Below are 17702 nucleotides of genomic sequence, written 5' to 3'. Positions count from 1 at the left end.
AGTGGCATAGCTCCAGGTGTGGTTGCATGTTTATTCCTGTCAGAGTTATTTGTTACCTGAGATTTTTATGGCATCATGATCACAAATATGAAATTAGTCCGTTACACCTCAGATGATTTATCCTCCTATCTGAATTTGAGTGTATTGAATTTAAAATTTATAAATTGGATTTTAGACATACTTCACTAGGTGATGCACTAACTCATCAAAATATCAGATACATATATAACAATCACAAGATCATCCTTAACTACAAGTCAGCAGGTTGGCATGTTTGTATCAGCATGTACAGGTGTCTGGCTAAATCAGATGAGGGCTAACCATGTCTCCCATCTTTAAACATTTTATCTATCCCTTCTTTCAGGAGGTTTTATAAAGACATGCCTCAGAATGCCCTAGATAAGAAATCCAACTTTGACCTCCTTGAGTAAGTATGTCTCAATACTCTGTCTTCATCTGTCTAGTCACCAGAATTAATTTGTCTACAAGTATTCATAGGAAGGGAAACAATAAAATACACACACATTGATATCATATCTCAATAAACACAATAAATACAAAACAATAAAGCAAAACAAAGCAATTGTAAAATAATACATCTAACAAACAATACAAATAACAATATAATCATAAATTGAAAAGAAAATTAAATAGCCCTGTTTTACTGAGTTTCTAGAATGAGAAAGGATGGCTGTAAAATGTTTAAATCTTTCTGACTCGATTGTTTTTAGGTTATGAATTGGAAAGGGGTGAAGATAAAAATTCTAAGTTTCATCTAGGCTTTCTTTGAGGCATGAAAGACATTTGGCTTTCTGAGGTTGATATCATTGATTTTCCTCTTTTTTTTTAGAATTTTTTATTCTTTTGTGTGAATACTGATTTCTTTTGTATTTAATTTTTTCTGTGTGATGCTTTTATTTGATAGTAATATACTTTGTTCAAGTTCGTTCTTGTAAAATATAGACTATAAATATGTAAAGTAAGCTGAGGTATATTGTGTATCTTTATATGATGTACATGCTGAACTATTAAATGTATGTCTTGAAAGCCTGAATTTGGTTGTTAATACTGATTTTTCTTAGAAGGAATATTTGTTTTGTTTTTTTATTTTTATTATTTTTTTATTTGGGGGGAGGGGCAGTATTCTCTAATACACGTCACCCAGGGTTGTAGAAAGCAGTTGATTATTGTGACTACTTTGACAGAGGCATTTTTTTCCTCAGCTGTCAGTCACTCATGCTTATGTTTCACGGTGTTATTATATACTGATGTTGTGTTATTTTAGATATCTTGCAATGCAAGGTCTTTGATGAAAAATAATATATTAACATCTGTCCATGTTTCCTGCTTTTTATTATTCAGGAAGGAAGTAGGACTGGATTTGTTCTTCCCAAAGCAGATGCAGGAAAGCTTAAAGGTGAGGGGTACAGCAGTGTTGCTTCAGCTGGGGTTTTCTCTGTTTCTCAACTTTAAAAGGAAAAGGTTTTACTAGAGAGCATCTAGAACCCACAAACTAATTTTGACTGGTGCTAATCATTAGAGGAACACTGTGGAACAGAGTCTGCTTTTTATTCAAAATACTGTTTTCTGAATGGAAAACTAAGTGTCATCCTTGCAGGGGCTAGTCGTTAAACTGCCCACAGGGCTGCAACGTCCGTGGGTACTATTTTCCTTTGGTCTTTTTTTATTCTGGTTGTGAAATGAAAGAGATTGCATAATTTCACTTTGAAAATTGTCTAACAATAAAGTACCCACAATGATTTTCATCTTTGCTTTTTGTGGATGCTTTTTTTTCCCGACCAAAACTATGTGCTTAATTTTGAAAATGCAAAGCTCATGCAGCTGCCATGAGTGGGAAAGCATGGGGTACAAATGTAACAAAAAAAAATAAAAATAATTTCCGTCCCTCCCCTAACACAACCCAGGGGTGCCTTCACTGCAGTGTGGGTAAAAGAAGCACACTGTGGAGGAATACGTATGCCAATGGTTCCCAAACCTGGTTCTGGAGGCACCCCAGCCAGTCAGGCTTTTAGGATATCCACAATGAATATTCATGAGAGATATTTGCATGCACTGCCTCCACTGCCTGCAAATCTCTCTCATGATTATTCATTCTGGATATCCCAAAAACCTGACTTGCTGGAGTGCCTCCAGGATCAGGTTTGGGAACCACTGATGTATGCTTTTGTCTGCTCGTGGTAGGTAGTTTTCAAATAGGCTTTTAACCTATGGAAATCCCTTGGATTCCTCCCTTGGAAGACAGGTTTATAAACTTTTTCCACAGATAAAACTGCTTTTGTAAAATTACCTCAGGAGATGTGCATGTAAAAGTATGCACAGTGAGAAAACAGCACATTCTTGTATGCATGCATGAGTAGGCTCGTTCAGTGGAGTTACAAAGTATTTGCACTATTTAAAAAATGTGCGCATAGGGCTAGATTCTATATATGGTGCCTGAAAATTCCACGTGGGAAAAAAAAAACATGCCTAGGCATATTCTCTGTAGTATGTCTACATTTTATAGAATAGGCTTAAATTTCAGCACAGTATATAGAATACACCGAGCACCTCTCCATGCAGCCATTTACACCACGTTTTACTTGGTGTAAATCCCGACGCCTAAATTAGGCGCAGAGCAGGTGTATCTATAACAACACACATAGATTTTAGAAATGCCCCGCCCATAGCCATACTCCCTTTTCAACTATGCAACTTAGAATGTACGTGCACCATGTTACAGAATATGCTTAGCGAGTTGTGTGCGTAAATCTTAATGCTAATTAGTGCTGATAATTGCTTATTAACATCCAATTGATGGTGATTAGCTAGTTAACCAATTAAGTTGCACGCATTATTATAGAATACGCTTTGATTTCCATGCGGAAATTAAGGCGCAATATATAGAATCTCTCAGATAATAGGCAGATTCAGTAAATGGCGCTCAAAAATCGGCGTTCAATGCTATTCTATAATGGGTACTCAACGATGAGTGCTCATTATACAATAGCACTGTGCCAATTTCAGCGCCCAAATTCAGGCACCAGGGCTTATGCCTGCTGAAACCAGATGTAATTCCCAGTGCTCAGTTTGGGTACACATCCGCAGTATTCTGTAACACTGCACTCAAATTTTAGGAACACCCTAACCCGCCGATACACCTCCCATGGCCACGTTTTGGTGTGCATGCTATGGGATTTGGGCACATATTGTTATAAAATAGCACGTAGGAAAATGTGCTCCCAGTTCCGAATCAGTGCTGATTAGTGCCAGTTGGCACCCAGTTATTGACACTAATTGGCTCCTTAGTCCATTTAATTGGGTACACAGCTTAGATTGGCACCCAAATATCGACGCCCAATATATAGAATCCGGGGGAATGAGGGTAATTCTTTAACTAGGTGCTTGTGGATACGCGTCCTTTTGCACACATAAATGTTCAAAATGTAGCATTTATGTGCATAACTTCCTTAAGCATTATTCTATAAGGACATGCATAAGTACTATAGTATGTAATTGCAAGGAAGGTGTACATGTGAACAGACCATGGAAGCAACATTGGAAGACTCCCACATAAGAACAGCCATACTGGGTAAGACCAATGGTTCATCTAGGCCAGTATTCTGCTTCCAAGAATGGCCAATCCAGAATACTGTAACTTACGCATCTTCTAGATGCATTAAGGTGCTCATAGTTACAGATCTAGTTGGTGTGACTTCAGGTGCCTAAATGTTAGACATGTCAATACTGGGTTAAACTAGTATACTATAATTGCCTCTGTAGGTCCAGATGCCATTACAGAATAGGCTCTTGCCACATTTGATCACAATACCTACAATGAGGCCTTCCAGTGGCGTATTTATTCAAGGTGCATGTGTTGCATACTTACCCCCTGTCTGACCCAGTCCCCCCTCCCCCGTGCCTTAAAATAATCTCTGCTCTAGTTTTTGCCTGGGCAGTGGCAGTGGCACTCATGGGTTGCTTGTGGCCTGCACCTTTCTGAACCATCCAACCCCTTCTGACAGAACTCCCTGTTTTGTGAAGGGCATGACTGTTCAGGAGAGAAAGTCCTGGTGCAGGCTGCAGGCAGCCTATGTATCGCTGCCCAGGCAAAGCCTGGAGCAGAGATGATTTTAAGGTACTCGGGGTGGGGGTGCGGGAGACACACCCCCTGTTAAAAACTTCCTGGCTATGCCTCTGAGGCCTACACTTACAGAATTGCCACTAGCATGTGTTCTTAATGCACTAATAGTTCTTCCTGCTCCTAAGCAGGCATCAGTTTATGTGACTTCAATGCAGGGGCGTATCTGAGGTTCGGCGGTAGGGGGGGCAGGGGCTAGAGTGAGGGGGCACATTATAGCCCCCCCAGGCCGCCTCCCCTACCGCCGTCAACCCTCCCCCCTACCGCCGTTAACCCTCCCTCCCTCCCTCCCCCGCCTACCGCCGTCACCTACCCCCAAGGTCCGCTTCCTCCTGCCGGCTTTTAAAAATATTGCTTCAGCTGGCGGGGGACCCCAACCCCCCGCCAGCCCAGCCGCGGTCTTCTTTAACTTCTTCATCCTCGTCGTGCTGTGAAAGCTGCATGCATCCTTAGTTCCAGTTGGACGGAGTCTGACATCGCAGTACGTTGACGTTACAACGTGCTGCGACATCAGACTCTGTCCAACTGGAACTAAGGATGCATGCAGCTTTCACAGCACGACGAGGATGAAGAAGTTAAAGAAGACCACGGCTGGGCTGGCGGGGGGTTGGGGTCCCCTGCCAGCTGAAGCAATATTTTAAAAAGCTGGCAGGAGGAAGCGGACCTCGGGGGTAGGTGACGGCGGTAGGCGGGGGAGGGAGGGAGGGAGGGTTAACGGCGGTAGGGGGGTCCGGGGTGAAATCTGCAGGGGCCCAGGCCCTTGTGGCCCCACGTAGATACGCCTCTGCTTCAATGTAGCTGTGATATCTGTCAGTTTACTCCTACTATTTTATAAAGACATATAGGTGCCTATGGGGCTCATTTTCAAATAGAAAAACATCCAAAAAGTGGCATAAATCTGCATTTGGATGTTTTTCTCACAAAAGCATCCAAACTGATATTTTCAGACATTTTTCTATGAAGTCTATCAGAAGTGCGTTCAAATCACAAGGGGGTGTGTTAGGGGCATGTTAAGGGCGGGATCTGGGCATTCCTAATATTTGGACATTTTTCTACTACAATGGAACAAAACAAAAACATGCAGGGCTATAAGCTGGATGTTTTGGTCTAAACTTTTTTTATTAACTAACTAGTAAAAAAGGCCCGTTTCTGAGAGCAATGAAACGGGCGCTAGCAAGGTATTTGTTTCCTGGAATGAATGTTTTGAAAGGGATTGTTATTTTCATTGTGTTGTGTTGGTAATGAATAATTGTCATTTTTGTGTTATTTGCATTTTGTGTATGAGTGAGAGACAGCTACAATGTAGGGGGAGGGGGGTTACTATGTGTGACAGAGAGAGAGAGAGAGAGAGACTGTTTCACAGACTGCGTGTGTGTCAGAGAGTTGAAGACTGAGATACACAGCGTCTGTGTGTGTATGAGTGAGAGACAGCAGAAATGGGGGTGGGGGGGGTGTAGACTGTGTGACACAGAGAGAGAATCAGAGTTTTTGACAGTCTGAGTATATGTCAGAGAGTGGAAGACACTGATACATATTGTGTGTATCAGTGAGACACATGTCCAATGGGATGGGGGGGTGTAGTATGTGTGACAGAGAGTGAGAGAATCAGTGTGTTTGAAACAGTGTGTGTGTGTCAGAGAGTGGAAGTCTGAGATACACATTGTGTGTGCATGTATTATTGTCATACAGATCCAATGGGGGGGGGGGGTGTGGATGGGGTGTATTATGTGTGAGAGACAGCTCCAATGTGGGGTTGGTGTGTAGTATGTGTGTCAGTGAGATAGAGAGAATCTGACTGTTTCACAGAGGGGGGGGGGGGGGGGGGGGAGGGCTGTTTGTCTGTCCGTCTGTCTGTCAGAGAGAGAAAGTCAGAGATAGTGTCATGAAATCTACTCTGCCTATTCCCCACACCACTGCAGCCCAGCCCAGCACCTTACCACCTCCTGTTCCCACAGTGATGGAGCCTTGAGTAGTGTAGAACACTTGAATACATGCAAGGCAAAGCAGCACAGGGGTCAGGTTTTCTTTATTCAGCAGCTGTGCTGGTGTAATGTCGGCCAGTGTCTTTGCAGGTGGAGTTTTGTCAGAGCAGTTTGTCCAGTTAGGAGTTCTGCGCGAGCAAGCGAGTTAGGCATCAGGTTTTAAGCGGGAGGAGGATTTCAGCATGAAGGACAGATTTGGGCGGTTGTTTGTTGAGCAGTGCGAGGAACTGAGTGAGAGGCGGCTCTTTGTTGTGTTCAGGAGGGCTCGGAGTGCGGGAGGGACACGGCGGGAGGGCGGAACACGCAGCAACTTAGCCAGCTGGCTGTTCTGATCAGCTGTGCTCCGAGGGCGGGAGGGCTCCGAGGGCGGGGCTATGACAGCGAGTGAAGCGCTTCCTGTGGAGGGCGGAGCGATGACGAAGACTTGAGTGCGGAGCTATTACGAAGCGATTCCTGTGGAGGGTGGAGCTATTATGAAGCCTGGCAGCTGGCTGTTCTGATCAGCTGTGCTCCGAGGGCGGGGCTATGACAGCGAGTGGAGCGATTCCTGTGGAGGGCGAAGCGATTCCTGTGGAGGGTGGAGCTATTACGAAGCGATTCCTATGGAGGGCGGAGCTATTACAAAGCGATTCCTGTGGAGGGCGGAGGTATTACGAAGCCTATGAACACCAGGGCTTCAGGCTTCACTGCAACGCTGCCGGCTTCAGAACGTTGGAGGTGCTTTTTATAGGCTAGGATAAGCCACGAAAGAAAATGCCCTAAATGACTAGATAACTACTGCAGGAATAAAGGAATGACACTCCCTTACCCCTTCAGTGGTCACTGACCCCTCCCACCCTGCAAAGATGTAAATGAAACAGTACATACCAGCTTCTATGACAGCTTCAGATGTTATGGCCAGTCTTATTAGAGCAGTAAGCAGGTTCCTGGAATAGTCTAGCGGTGGTGGGTGAAGTGCACTGTAGAGAAGGTGACCCAGGCCCAAAATCCACTCTATTACACTTATGGTGGAAAGAGTCAGCCCCCCCAAATAAAAATCCCAAAATCTATTATATCCACATAGTTGACACCTGCAGTCATAAGGGCCATTGTAGTGGTGTATAGTTGGGTACAGTAGGTTTTTCATGGGTTTTTGAAGGGCTCACCATACAATATAAGGGGGTAATGATGAAATGTGTGCCTAGGACATTTTATGTGAAGTCCACGGCAGTGCCCCCTAGGATGCCCCACTGCTCTGCTGGGATGGCTGTGTGACTAATCTACTAGAAAAGCCGGCTCCTTCTATGTCCCAATGGCTTGATTTTGTGTATTTTTCACTTGGACTTTTTTTTTTTTTTTGGAAAATGGTCCAAAACGATAGATGTACTAAGCACAACAACATCTAGGAAATTGTCATTTTCAAAGAAAAAAGATAAGACCTTTTTCTGGTTTGAAATTTTTGGACGTTTTGAGCAAAATGTCCAAAGTCAGATTTACATGTCATATCGAAAATGCTCCTTATCTTTGTAAAATAAACTATCATAGACAACCTGTTATAAATTTACCCTACTACTACTACTTAACATTTCTAGAGCGCTACTAGGGTTATACAGCGCTGTACAATTTAACAAAGAGAGACAGTCCCTGCTCAAAGAGCTTACAATCTAATAGACAAGTGAACGGTCGGTCCGATAGGGGCAGTCAAATTAGGGCAGTCTGGATTCACTGAACGGTAAGGGTTAGGTGCCGAACGCAGCATTGAAGAGGTGGGCTTTAAGCAAAGACTTGAAGACGGGCAGGGAGGGGGCTTGGTGTAAGGGCTCAGGAAGATAGGTGCCAAGATACAGCACACTAAGCACTAACTCTCTAACGGCATTTGAGTGCCCAGATTTCATTATAAAATAGTGTAAGTTGACATTTATTTGCCAACATTTAGGGATGCCCACTTAACGCCATGTCAATAGCAGGCATAAATATATGCACCTAAATGTGGAATTTTAGCAGGTAACTTGCAGTATTTCTGTAACGTGTCTAAATGTGGGACTACTGCCATTACTTATCATTTCTATAGCGCTACTTAGACGTGCGCAGCGCTGAACAATTGAACATGTAAGGGAGAGCTCTTGCTCGACAGAGCTTACAGTCTAATCAGGACAAATAAGGGATAAACCCATGCTCTGTCTATGCCCCTCCCCCTTGCATTTTCACACTAAGCGAATTGCGCACTAAATGATAGAATATTCTTTAGAGCCCAACTTGCACTTACACATGTAACTTTAAGTGCCATGATATAGATTGAAGAGGATATTAATTAGAAATTAAAGCCAGCCATAATTGTTCTTGTTCACTGAATAGATAGTCACAGTTCTAACTAAATGCACTGGTGGTTTTCCTTGGTCTGTTCTGTATGGAAGGCTATTACCAGTTTCTTTTTTTGCCTTTAAGCCCAAGCAATTCCGAAAAATGATCCAGCAGACTTTTCAGCAGTATGCCTCACTGCGTGAAGATGAATGCATCATGAAGTTCTTAAACACTCTCTCCAGCTTTACCAACATTGACCAGGAATCCTACCGCTGTGAATTAGCAGTAAGTACAGTTCAGACAAAGCCTGGAGCTATGTTCTATGAACAACACAGAAGAAACCTGTCTTCGCAAAAAACAATAGTAGTCAAAAACAGCGAAGATGACGTGAAAAAAAGGGGGAATAGGAAAAAGAGAAAAATGAACAGCAAAAACACACAACACTAAAAATGAAAAATAAAACAGAAGACGACACAAGAAAAAATGAAAAGAATGAAAAAAATGCAATGTAGATTTATTGAGGTGATATGACTCGACACAGCTGTGTTTCGGCCCAACTGGCCTGCGTCAGGAGTCTGCTCCACCAAGTCAATGTTATTTGATGATATCGGTCTTTAAAAGGTTTTCGATTGGACGTGCCTTCATAAACACTCTGCCTTTAAAAAGGCTGTGTGTAAAATTGAACACAAATCGTTGAAAGAAATCCTAATTCAAGCAAGTAGTACCAATAAATGCTAACGCTGTCGTGCTGATATTTGAGCTAAATATCTTTATATTGCTTGAATTAGGATTTCTTTCAACGATTTGTGTTCAATTTTACACACAGCCTTTTTAAAGGCAGAGTGTTTATGAAGGCACGTCCAATCGAAAACCTTTTAAAGACCGATATCATCAAATAACATTGACTTGGTGGAGCAGACTCCTGACGCAGGCCAGTTGGGCCGAAACACAGCTGTGTCGAGTCATATCACCTCAATAAATCTACATTGCATTTTTTTCATTCTTTTCATTTTTTCTTGTGTCGTCTTCTGTTTTATTTTTCATTTTTAGTGTTGTGTGTTTTTGCTGTTCATTTTTCTCTTTTTCCTATTCCCCCTTTTTTTCACGTCATCTTCGCTGTTTTTGACTGCTATGTTCTATGAAACATGGTCTCCCCTCGCTACATCAATGTGCTGATCTGATTGGGAAATGTGTACCACATGAACAGCTAGAAATCCTGTGGTGATACAGGACTTCCATCAACTTCATGTAACATCAACCTACTGAACTTCTGCCCTTGCTTTCTTACCACTGTCAAATGGTCCTTGGAGAGATGGAGCAGATTGAAGGAGGTTAAGGGTTCACTCTACAGAACAGATGAGAGGTTTTGGTACTTTTTCACTATTTTGGCCTTTTTTTTTTTTAATTTGGATTTTAGATTTAATTACTTTTCTAGATCCACTCTCAATGCAACTTGCATTCAAGTGCAATAGGCTTAAATTCTGTAACAGTTCACTTGTAGCATGAAATGTTGCTACTAGTTGGGTTTCTCCCAGGTACCTGCGACCTGGATTAACCACTGTTGGAAGCAGGATACTGGGCTAGATGGACAATAGGTCTGACCCAGTATGGCTATTATGTTCTTATTTATATACATAAGAATAGCCATACTGGGTCAGACCAATGATCCATCTAGCCCAGTATACTGTTTTCAAGAGGCCAAGCCAGGTCACAACTACCTGGCAGAAACCCAAATCATGGCAACACAACATTCCATGCTACAAATCACAGGGCAAGCAGTTGTCCCATGTCTGTCTTAATAGCAGACTATGAACTTTTCCTCCAGGAATTTCTCCAAACCTTTTTTAAACCCAGACATGCTAGCTGCTGTCACCACATCCTCCGCAAAGAGCTTAACTATTCGTTGAGTGAAAAAATATTTCCTCATATTTGTTTTAAAAGTATTTCCATGTAACTTCCTCGTGTGTCCCCTAGTATTTGTATTTTGGGGAAAAAGTAAAAAAATCAATTTACTTTTACTCGTTCTACACCATTTGGAATTTTGTAGACTTCAATCCTATCTCCTCTCAACTGTCTCTTTTCCAAGCTGAAGAGCCCTAACCTCTTTAGCCTTTCCTCATAAGAGAGGAGTTCCATTTCCCTTATCATTTTGGTCGCTCTTCTTTGAACCCTTGTTAATTCCTCTATATCTTTTTTGAGATATGGCGACCAGAACTGAATGTAGTACTCAAGGTGCGGTCGCACCATGGAGAGATACAGAGGCATTATAGTATTTTCGGTTTTATTCACCATCCCTTTCCTAATAATTCCTAGCATCCTGTTTGCTTTTTTGGCCACTGCTGCACACTGAGTAGAAAATTTCAGCATATTATCTACAAAAACAACTAGATCTTTATCTTGATTGCTGACCCCCAAGTTGGACCCTAGCGTCAGGTAACTATGATTCAGATTATTCTTTACAATGTGCATCACCTCGCATTTGTCCACATTAAACTTCATCAGCCATTTGTATGCCCAGTCTTCCAATTTCCTAAGATCTTCCTGCAATATTTCACAGTCCGCACGTGTTTTAACAACCTTGAATAGTTTTGTTTCATCTGCAAATTTAATCACCTCACTCGTAGTTCCAATTTAAATAGCACCAGTTCTAGTACTGATCCCTGCAGCACTCCACTTTTCACCCTCTGCCATTGAGAGAAATGACCATTTAACTCTACTCTCTGTTTTCTGTCCAATAACCACTTCCTAATCCACAGAAGGACATTACCTCCTATTCCATGACTTTTTAATTTAGATACACTACATCAATCGGCTCACCTTTATCCACATATTTATTCACACCTTCAAAGAAATGGAACAAATTGGTGAGGCAAGACTTCCCTTGGCTGAACCCATGCTGACTCTGTCCCACTAAACCATGTTTATCTGTGTGTTCTGTAATTTTGTTCTTTATAATAGTTTCCACTATTTAGCCCAGCATTGACATCAGGCTTACCAGTTTATAATTTCCTAGATCACCCCTGGAACCCTTTTTAAAAATTGGTGTCACATTGTCCACCCTCCAATCTTCAGGTACTACGGATGATTTTAATGACAGGTTACATATTACTAACAACAGATCAGCAATTTCATGCTTCAGTTCTTTGAGTACCCTTGGATGTGTGCCATCCGGTCCAGGTGATTTACTACTCTTTAATTTGTAAAGTTGGCTTAGTACAGCTTCCAGGTTCACCAAAATTTCTTTCAGTTCCTCTGCATCATCACCCTTGAAAACCATTTCTGGTACAGGCAGATCTCTTACATCTTCCATAAAGACAGAAGCAAAGAATTCATTCAGTTTCTCCGCTATGGCCTTGTCCTCCCTGAGTGCTCCTTTTGCTTCTTCATGATTTAACGGTCCTACGGATTACCTCACAGGCTTTCTGCTTCTGATGTGCCTGGAAAAGTTGTTACAGTGAGTTTTAGCCTCTGTGGCAAGTTTCTTTTCATATTCTCTTTTAGCCTTCTTTGTTAATGCTTTGCATCTGACTTACCAGTTCTTATGTTGCTTCTTATTTTCTTCATTTGGGTCCTATTTCCATTCTTTGAAGGACAATCGTTTAGCTGCAGTAGCCTTTTTTACTTTACCTTTTAACCATGCTGGCTATTGTTTTCTCTTTTTTCCACCTTTGCAAGATGATATTTTTGAATAATGTCCATGCCTGATTTAGGGCTCCTTTTTCTAAGCAGCAGTAAGCCCAATGAGGGCTTACCGCTCGCTGTACAGAAAGTACCGCTGGGCTACTGCATCAGCCCGGCAGTACTTCCCACCCCTAGCGTGCTGTCATTTCCAACACTACAAAAATGTATTTATTTTTGAAGTGTCAGCGGTAATCGAGTAGTGTCGCGCATTAACATGGGAGCCCTTACCGCCACCTCAATGGGTGGCGGTAAGGGCTCCCCCCTGAAAGGGCTGCTCTGCAAGTGCTTTACTTACCATATGGCCATTTCCTGCATGAAGGCGAGATTTCCTTTTTACCAGCTGTGGTAAAAGGGGGCCTTGGCGAATGTGTAAAACACGCACCGATGCCAGCACCGGCCCCTTTTTGCCGCAATTTGGTAAAAGAGGCCCATAGTGTCCTAACCTTAGCATCCAATCCTTTTAGCTTCTTTTTAATCATTTTCCTCATTTTGAAAATTAAATGCAGCTACAGTAGATTTCCTTTGCGAGTTCATCCCAGATAGTAGCTCAGACTTGATCATGTTATGATCACTATTTCCCAGGGGACCCAACACCGCTACCTTTCGCATTTTGCCCTGCATGCCACCAAGGATGAGATCCAAAATGGCTCCCCCTCTCATCAGTTTCTGGACCAGTTGCGCCAAAAAGCAGTCGTTTATTATATCTAGAAATTTTATCTCTCTTGCATTCCCTGATATAACATTTATCCAGTCAATATTGGGGTATTTGAATCACCCATTATTATAGTGTTGCCCAATTTGCAGCTTTCCTAATCTTTGTAAACATTTCTTCATCTGTCTGTTCGTTCTATCCCGGCAGACAGTAGTACAGACCTACAAGAGTACTCCTTCCTTTCACACATGGAATTCTATCCATAACGATTTCACACTGCTGTTTCATGTGGAATTTTATTTTATTTGACTCAATTCCCTCTTTAACGTATAGTGCAACCACCCCTTCAATTTGATCCTCTCTATCATTGTGATACAATTTGTACCCAGTTAACACAGTGTCCCATTGATTTTCCTTTTTCTACCAAGTTTCTGAGATTCCAATTATATCTACCTCATCATTTAGTGCTATATACTCAAACTCTTTCATCTTATTTGTTAGGCTTCTAGCATTTGTATACAAGCACTTCAAATGTTGTTTTTTCCTTGGATCTACAAGCTGCTTAGAAGTTGAAGGGGATAATGTGCATCCTTTATCCTGCTGTCTCATCAAGTACACCTGGCTTACTTTCAGCATTTTTGAAACCTCTTTACTGGGATTCCCTAAATGTCCTGTTTCAATAAGAGCTAAATTTGGCTTCTAGAACCTCCCTACCATGTTTTCTTGTGTCATTTGTACCCACATGTACCATGACAGCCAGCTCCTTTCCAACACTATCTAAGATCCTGTCGTGGTGACGCATGAGGTCTGCCACCTTCGCACCAGGCAGGAAAGTGACCAGACGTTCCTCACATCCACCAGCCACCCAGCTATCTACATGCTTATTGATCAAATCACCAACCCACAGCTATCCTAACCCTTTCCGCCTGGGCAGAAGTTCTTGGAGACATATCCTTGCTGCGAGAGGATAGTACATCCTCTGGTGGGCAGGTCTTGTCTACAGGAGTACTTCCTACTTCACTAGGGTGATGCTCTCCTTCTAGGTCCCAGAGGGTGCCTATTCTATAAAGGAAAGTTCTTACCTACTTTCCTTTATACAATATTTGCATATCAGGTGTAATATGCGCCTGGAATTTAGGTGCGAGCATTCATGCCAGTCATCAGGTTGGCATAAGTGCTTGTTTCTAAATGCATAAATTATTGTATTCTGTAAGTTATGTGCATTAGTGTGAGTCCTGCCCACACTCCATCCAATCTCCATCCATGCATTTGCCTACCTCTATAATATATATATTTTTTGTTACATTTTTGTACCCCGCTCTTTCCCACTCATGGCAGGCTCAATGCAGCAGGCAATGGAGGGTTAAGTGACTTGCCCAGAGTCACAAGGAGCTGCCTGTGCTGGGAATCAAATTCAGTTCCTTAGTTCCCCAGGACCAAAGTCCACCACCCTAACCACTAGGCTACTCCTCCACTAATATGTGCTGTGTAAGATATATATGCAATTACAGACTAGCACTTAGGTGTAATATTTGCATGTATGCCAGTATTCTAAACATTTACATACATAATTGGCATGAACATGTTAGTGCCCACTTTATAGAACTAGCTTCATACAGTCTAACAGCTAGAGTTGCTAATGTTTGCTGCTGCTTAGCATTCATGGGACCTAATTGCTACTAATGGACGTTAACAGCATTGGCAAATTCAATTGTAAGTTTGAGACAATGGAGGGGAAAGTGACTTGCCCAACGTCACAAGGAGTATCAGCAGGATTTGAACCCTGGTTTCCCGGTCTTCTGCTCTAACCGATAGGCTGGTGCTGCACTCCACTGCTTTCTCTCCTGTTTGATATGGAAGTTTGTGTGGTGTTTTGGCAGCAGTGAGTGAGAAAATTGTCATTACTGATGGGGGTTTTGAGATTTTTGCCGTCAAACCATAGATCCAGTAGATTTTTGTTGTGGTTCAGATCTAGTGGTGATAATTCAGTTCTGTAGATAATGACTATTTGTGCGACAGTTGACTAACATTTTTTTTCTTATTTCAGCAAGGATGGAGCATCACAGTGGACCTGGTGATTGGACCTAAAGGCATTCGGCAACTAACTAACAAAGAAACAAAGGTTCTGGATAAAAATATACAGCCTTAAAAGGCTAATTATTTAAACCATAATTTGTTGAGGTCTTTTCTGTTGTAAATCTATAATTCCTTGTACATAAAATAGGTTTTTAAAGCAAACCTGTACCTTCCATTTAGTAGGGTTTAACACTAAACTAAACTTGTACTGGAGGAGTAACCATATATTTTAGTAGTTCATTGCAGATCACCTTTCAGTGTAAAATCCCATCTCCATCTTAAGTTTCTGACCATCATGTGAAGATGGGTCATCTGCTCCCCTCAGCTCAGGTCATAAAACATAAGCATAGAGAGGAGCGACTCAGTACTGACCTCCAGAACAGCAGAGACAAAGACAGGCCCAAACCATCAACACCATACTGGGACTTTTAATATAATGTGAATCAGGGAGAAAAGTATGAAGTAGCTCCCGCATTCAGAATGAGAGTGATTTTCAAAGCCATTTCTGTGGGTTAAGCTATGTTTGATCCACTGAAATGGGCTGTTTGGCATTGATGGTAGCAGTTTTCAGGAGGCATGTGGAGGATGGGATAATGAAATGATGCTATACAGAAAATTCTCCTCTTTCAGTTCTGATTTGGCTTCATGATCTCTACCATTCCAGCTCTGCATTTTCTGTCTTTAATTATGATAACCATGCAGTATACACTCTTTTTCCTTGCCTTCTTGCGTTCAGTATTATTAAGTGCTACAAGTTGACTATTTAGCATTTTCCCTTACAGCCCACTTGTTTAGCTGAATTCAAGCGCATTAAATCCATCAAGTGTTCCCCCCTGGAGGATGACAGGGCTCTTCTGCTGCTAGAGATATCTGGGGCACCTCAAGTAAGTTTTTGAAGTTCTAGGTGGAAAACTACTCACATGGAAACATATTCAAGTTTTGTTTCATTACACTAGTTGCTTCTGATCTATAAATGGAAAGAAAGCTGGCAAAGAAATGGAGAAATTATTGTACTTGAGCTAACCCAGAGCAAACCTCACAGAAATCCTCTCCACTTTCTTTCAACCAATGAATGAGAGGAAGGAAATAAACGTGGGCTAAAATTACATTAGATTATGCCAATGACTTTTGAGACCCATCTAATATAGTTTTACAAATGTACTTATGTGACTAAAATTGGTCAGTAGACAGACTGCTCCTACTTTCAGTAACATTAGTCACTATTTTTCAAAACTGTGTATCATATTTGCGAAAACATAATGCAAGAGCAAAAGTGCCATGGGACAGGGATGTAATATCACCTAAGCGTGCTTGAGGAGAAGGTTACATGCATCATGGAGGCATCTCAGAGACTTGGTGGAAGGAGGACAATCAATGGGACACTGTGTTAACAAGGTACAAATTACATGGCAATGATAGAGGGGATCAAATTGGAGTGGGCTTACACTCTATGCTAAAGAGGGAATTGAGTCAAACAAAATAAACATTCTACATGACAGATAGCAGCGTGGAATCATTATGGATAGAAATTCCATGTGTGAAGGGAAGGAGTATTCTTGTAGGGCTATATTACTGTCTGCCAGGACAGAACGAACAGATGGATGAGGAAATGTTTATAGAAATTAGGAAAGCTGGCAAACTGGGCAACAGTATAAAAATGGGTGATTTCAATTACTCCAATATTGACTGGATACATGTTACATCATTGAGCACCAGGGAGATAAAATTCCTAGTAAGCCACTGCAGGTCAGTTTTGTAATGGTTGTTATAGTCCTCATGCTAGTAAAATACCTGCTCTGTATCTTGCTCTGTATCTGAGGTGTGCTGCAGTGCCCTTATACCATATGGTTTTGACTCAATTAATATTTTTCCTTTAAAGCCCTTAGCTATTAAAACACCCTGCTTGGCTGTGGCTGAAAACATGGCAGATCTGATAGATGGGTACTGCAGGTTGCAAAATGAATCAGAAAATTCTCTGATCGTCCGTTCCAATAAAGGTGAGGAGAAGTCTAAGCAGCCTGCGTCCTGTAGATTCTGTCCCCATTTACAGTTGTAGTCACTAAAAGGAGAATTTCGAGTGTGTTAATGCCATTGTTTCACCACATAGCTTGGATCTGCTACCCAAGCTTCAGAGGAGAAGGTGGACACCCCCCCCCCCCCAAATAAACTTTTTTCCTGCAGTAAAAGCAGTGGTGTAAATTCAAAAAATTGCTGAGGGCCTCCAGCCTCCGCGTTTAGGCTTTAGGAAGCAGAGGACCATCCCTCACCAGCTTTCCCTTATGAAAATATTTGAGTCCAACCTCCCAGTAGCTCGAGAAACACCTCATCCCCTGCTACTGCTCTGAAGTCCTAAGATAACATCATTGAAATCATGTGGTTGTTATCACAATACTTAGACCCAGCAACGGGAGATGGGGTGCTTAAGGAGCTCATTTTCAAAAGAGAAAAATGTCTACATCAATATTTTCAAAACCAATCTTTAGACATTTTTCTATGAAGTCCGTCAGAAGTGCATTCATTGGAGAAAGCTGGCGAAAAAGAGGTGTGGCTACCTTTTAGGAAGTAAGTAATGTTTAGTGCACTCTGCCTCCATCCCTGCAATGCAGGGACTCTGTGTTTGCTGCTTGGGTAGAATATACACCACCGAGTATAAGTCATTTTATTAATACAGTCTATGCTGATTTACTACTGCAAACTTACACATTTAAGGTGATGAGAAATAACCCTTCCCCTGGTAATGGTATACAGTGGTGGAAATAAGTATTTGATCCCTTGCTGATTTTGTAAGTTTGCCCACTGACAAAGACATGAGCAGCCCATAATTGAAGGGTAGGTTATTGGTAACAGTGAGAGATAGCACATCACAAATTAAATCCGGAAAATCACATTGTGG

At 41.8% G+C, this 17702-nt stretch overlaps 1 protein-coding gene across 3 annotated transcripts in view; it reads left to right on the top strand.

Annotated features, from left to right (window-relative positions):
- PTK2B (protein tyrosine kinase 2 beta) overlaps positions 1–17702 on the top strand; it is a 322330-nt gene that overhangs the window by 200620 nt on the left and 104008 nt on the right. For all 3 annotated transcript variants that reach the window (XM_030198678.1, XM_030198677.1, XM_030198679.1), the window contains exons 6-11: positions 365–427; positions 1363–1417; positions 8545–8685; positions 14781–14855; positions 15592–15693; positions 16689–16806. In XM_030198678.1, the coding sequence (XP_030054538.1) occupies positions 365–427; positions 1363–1417; positions 8545–8685; positions 14781–14855; positions 15592–15693; positions 16689–16806 (554 nt within the window). The remainder of the gene's footprint in view (positions 1–364; positions 428–1362; positions 1418–8544; positions 8686–14780; positions 14856–15591; positions 15694–16688; positions 16807–17702) is intronic.

This window comes from Microcaecilia unicolor, chromosome 3 (assembly GCF_901765095.1).
Source record: "Microcaecilia unicolor chromosome 3, aMicUni1.1, whole genome shotgun sequence".
NCBI classification, from domain to species: Eukaryota; Metazoa; Chordata; class Amphibia; order Gymnophiona; family Siphonopidae; genus Microcaecilia; species Microcaecilia unicolor.
This window is presented reverse-complemented; position numbering and strand designations above follow the sequence as displayed.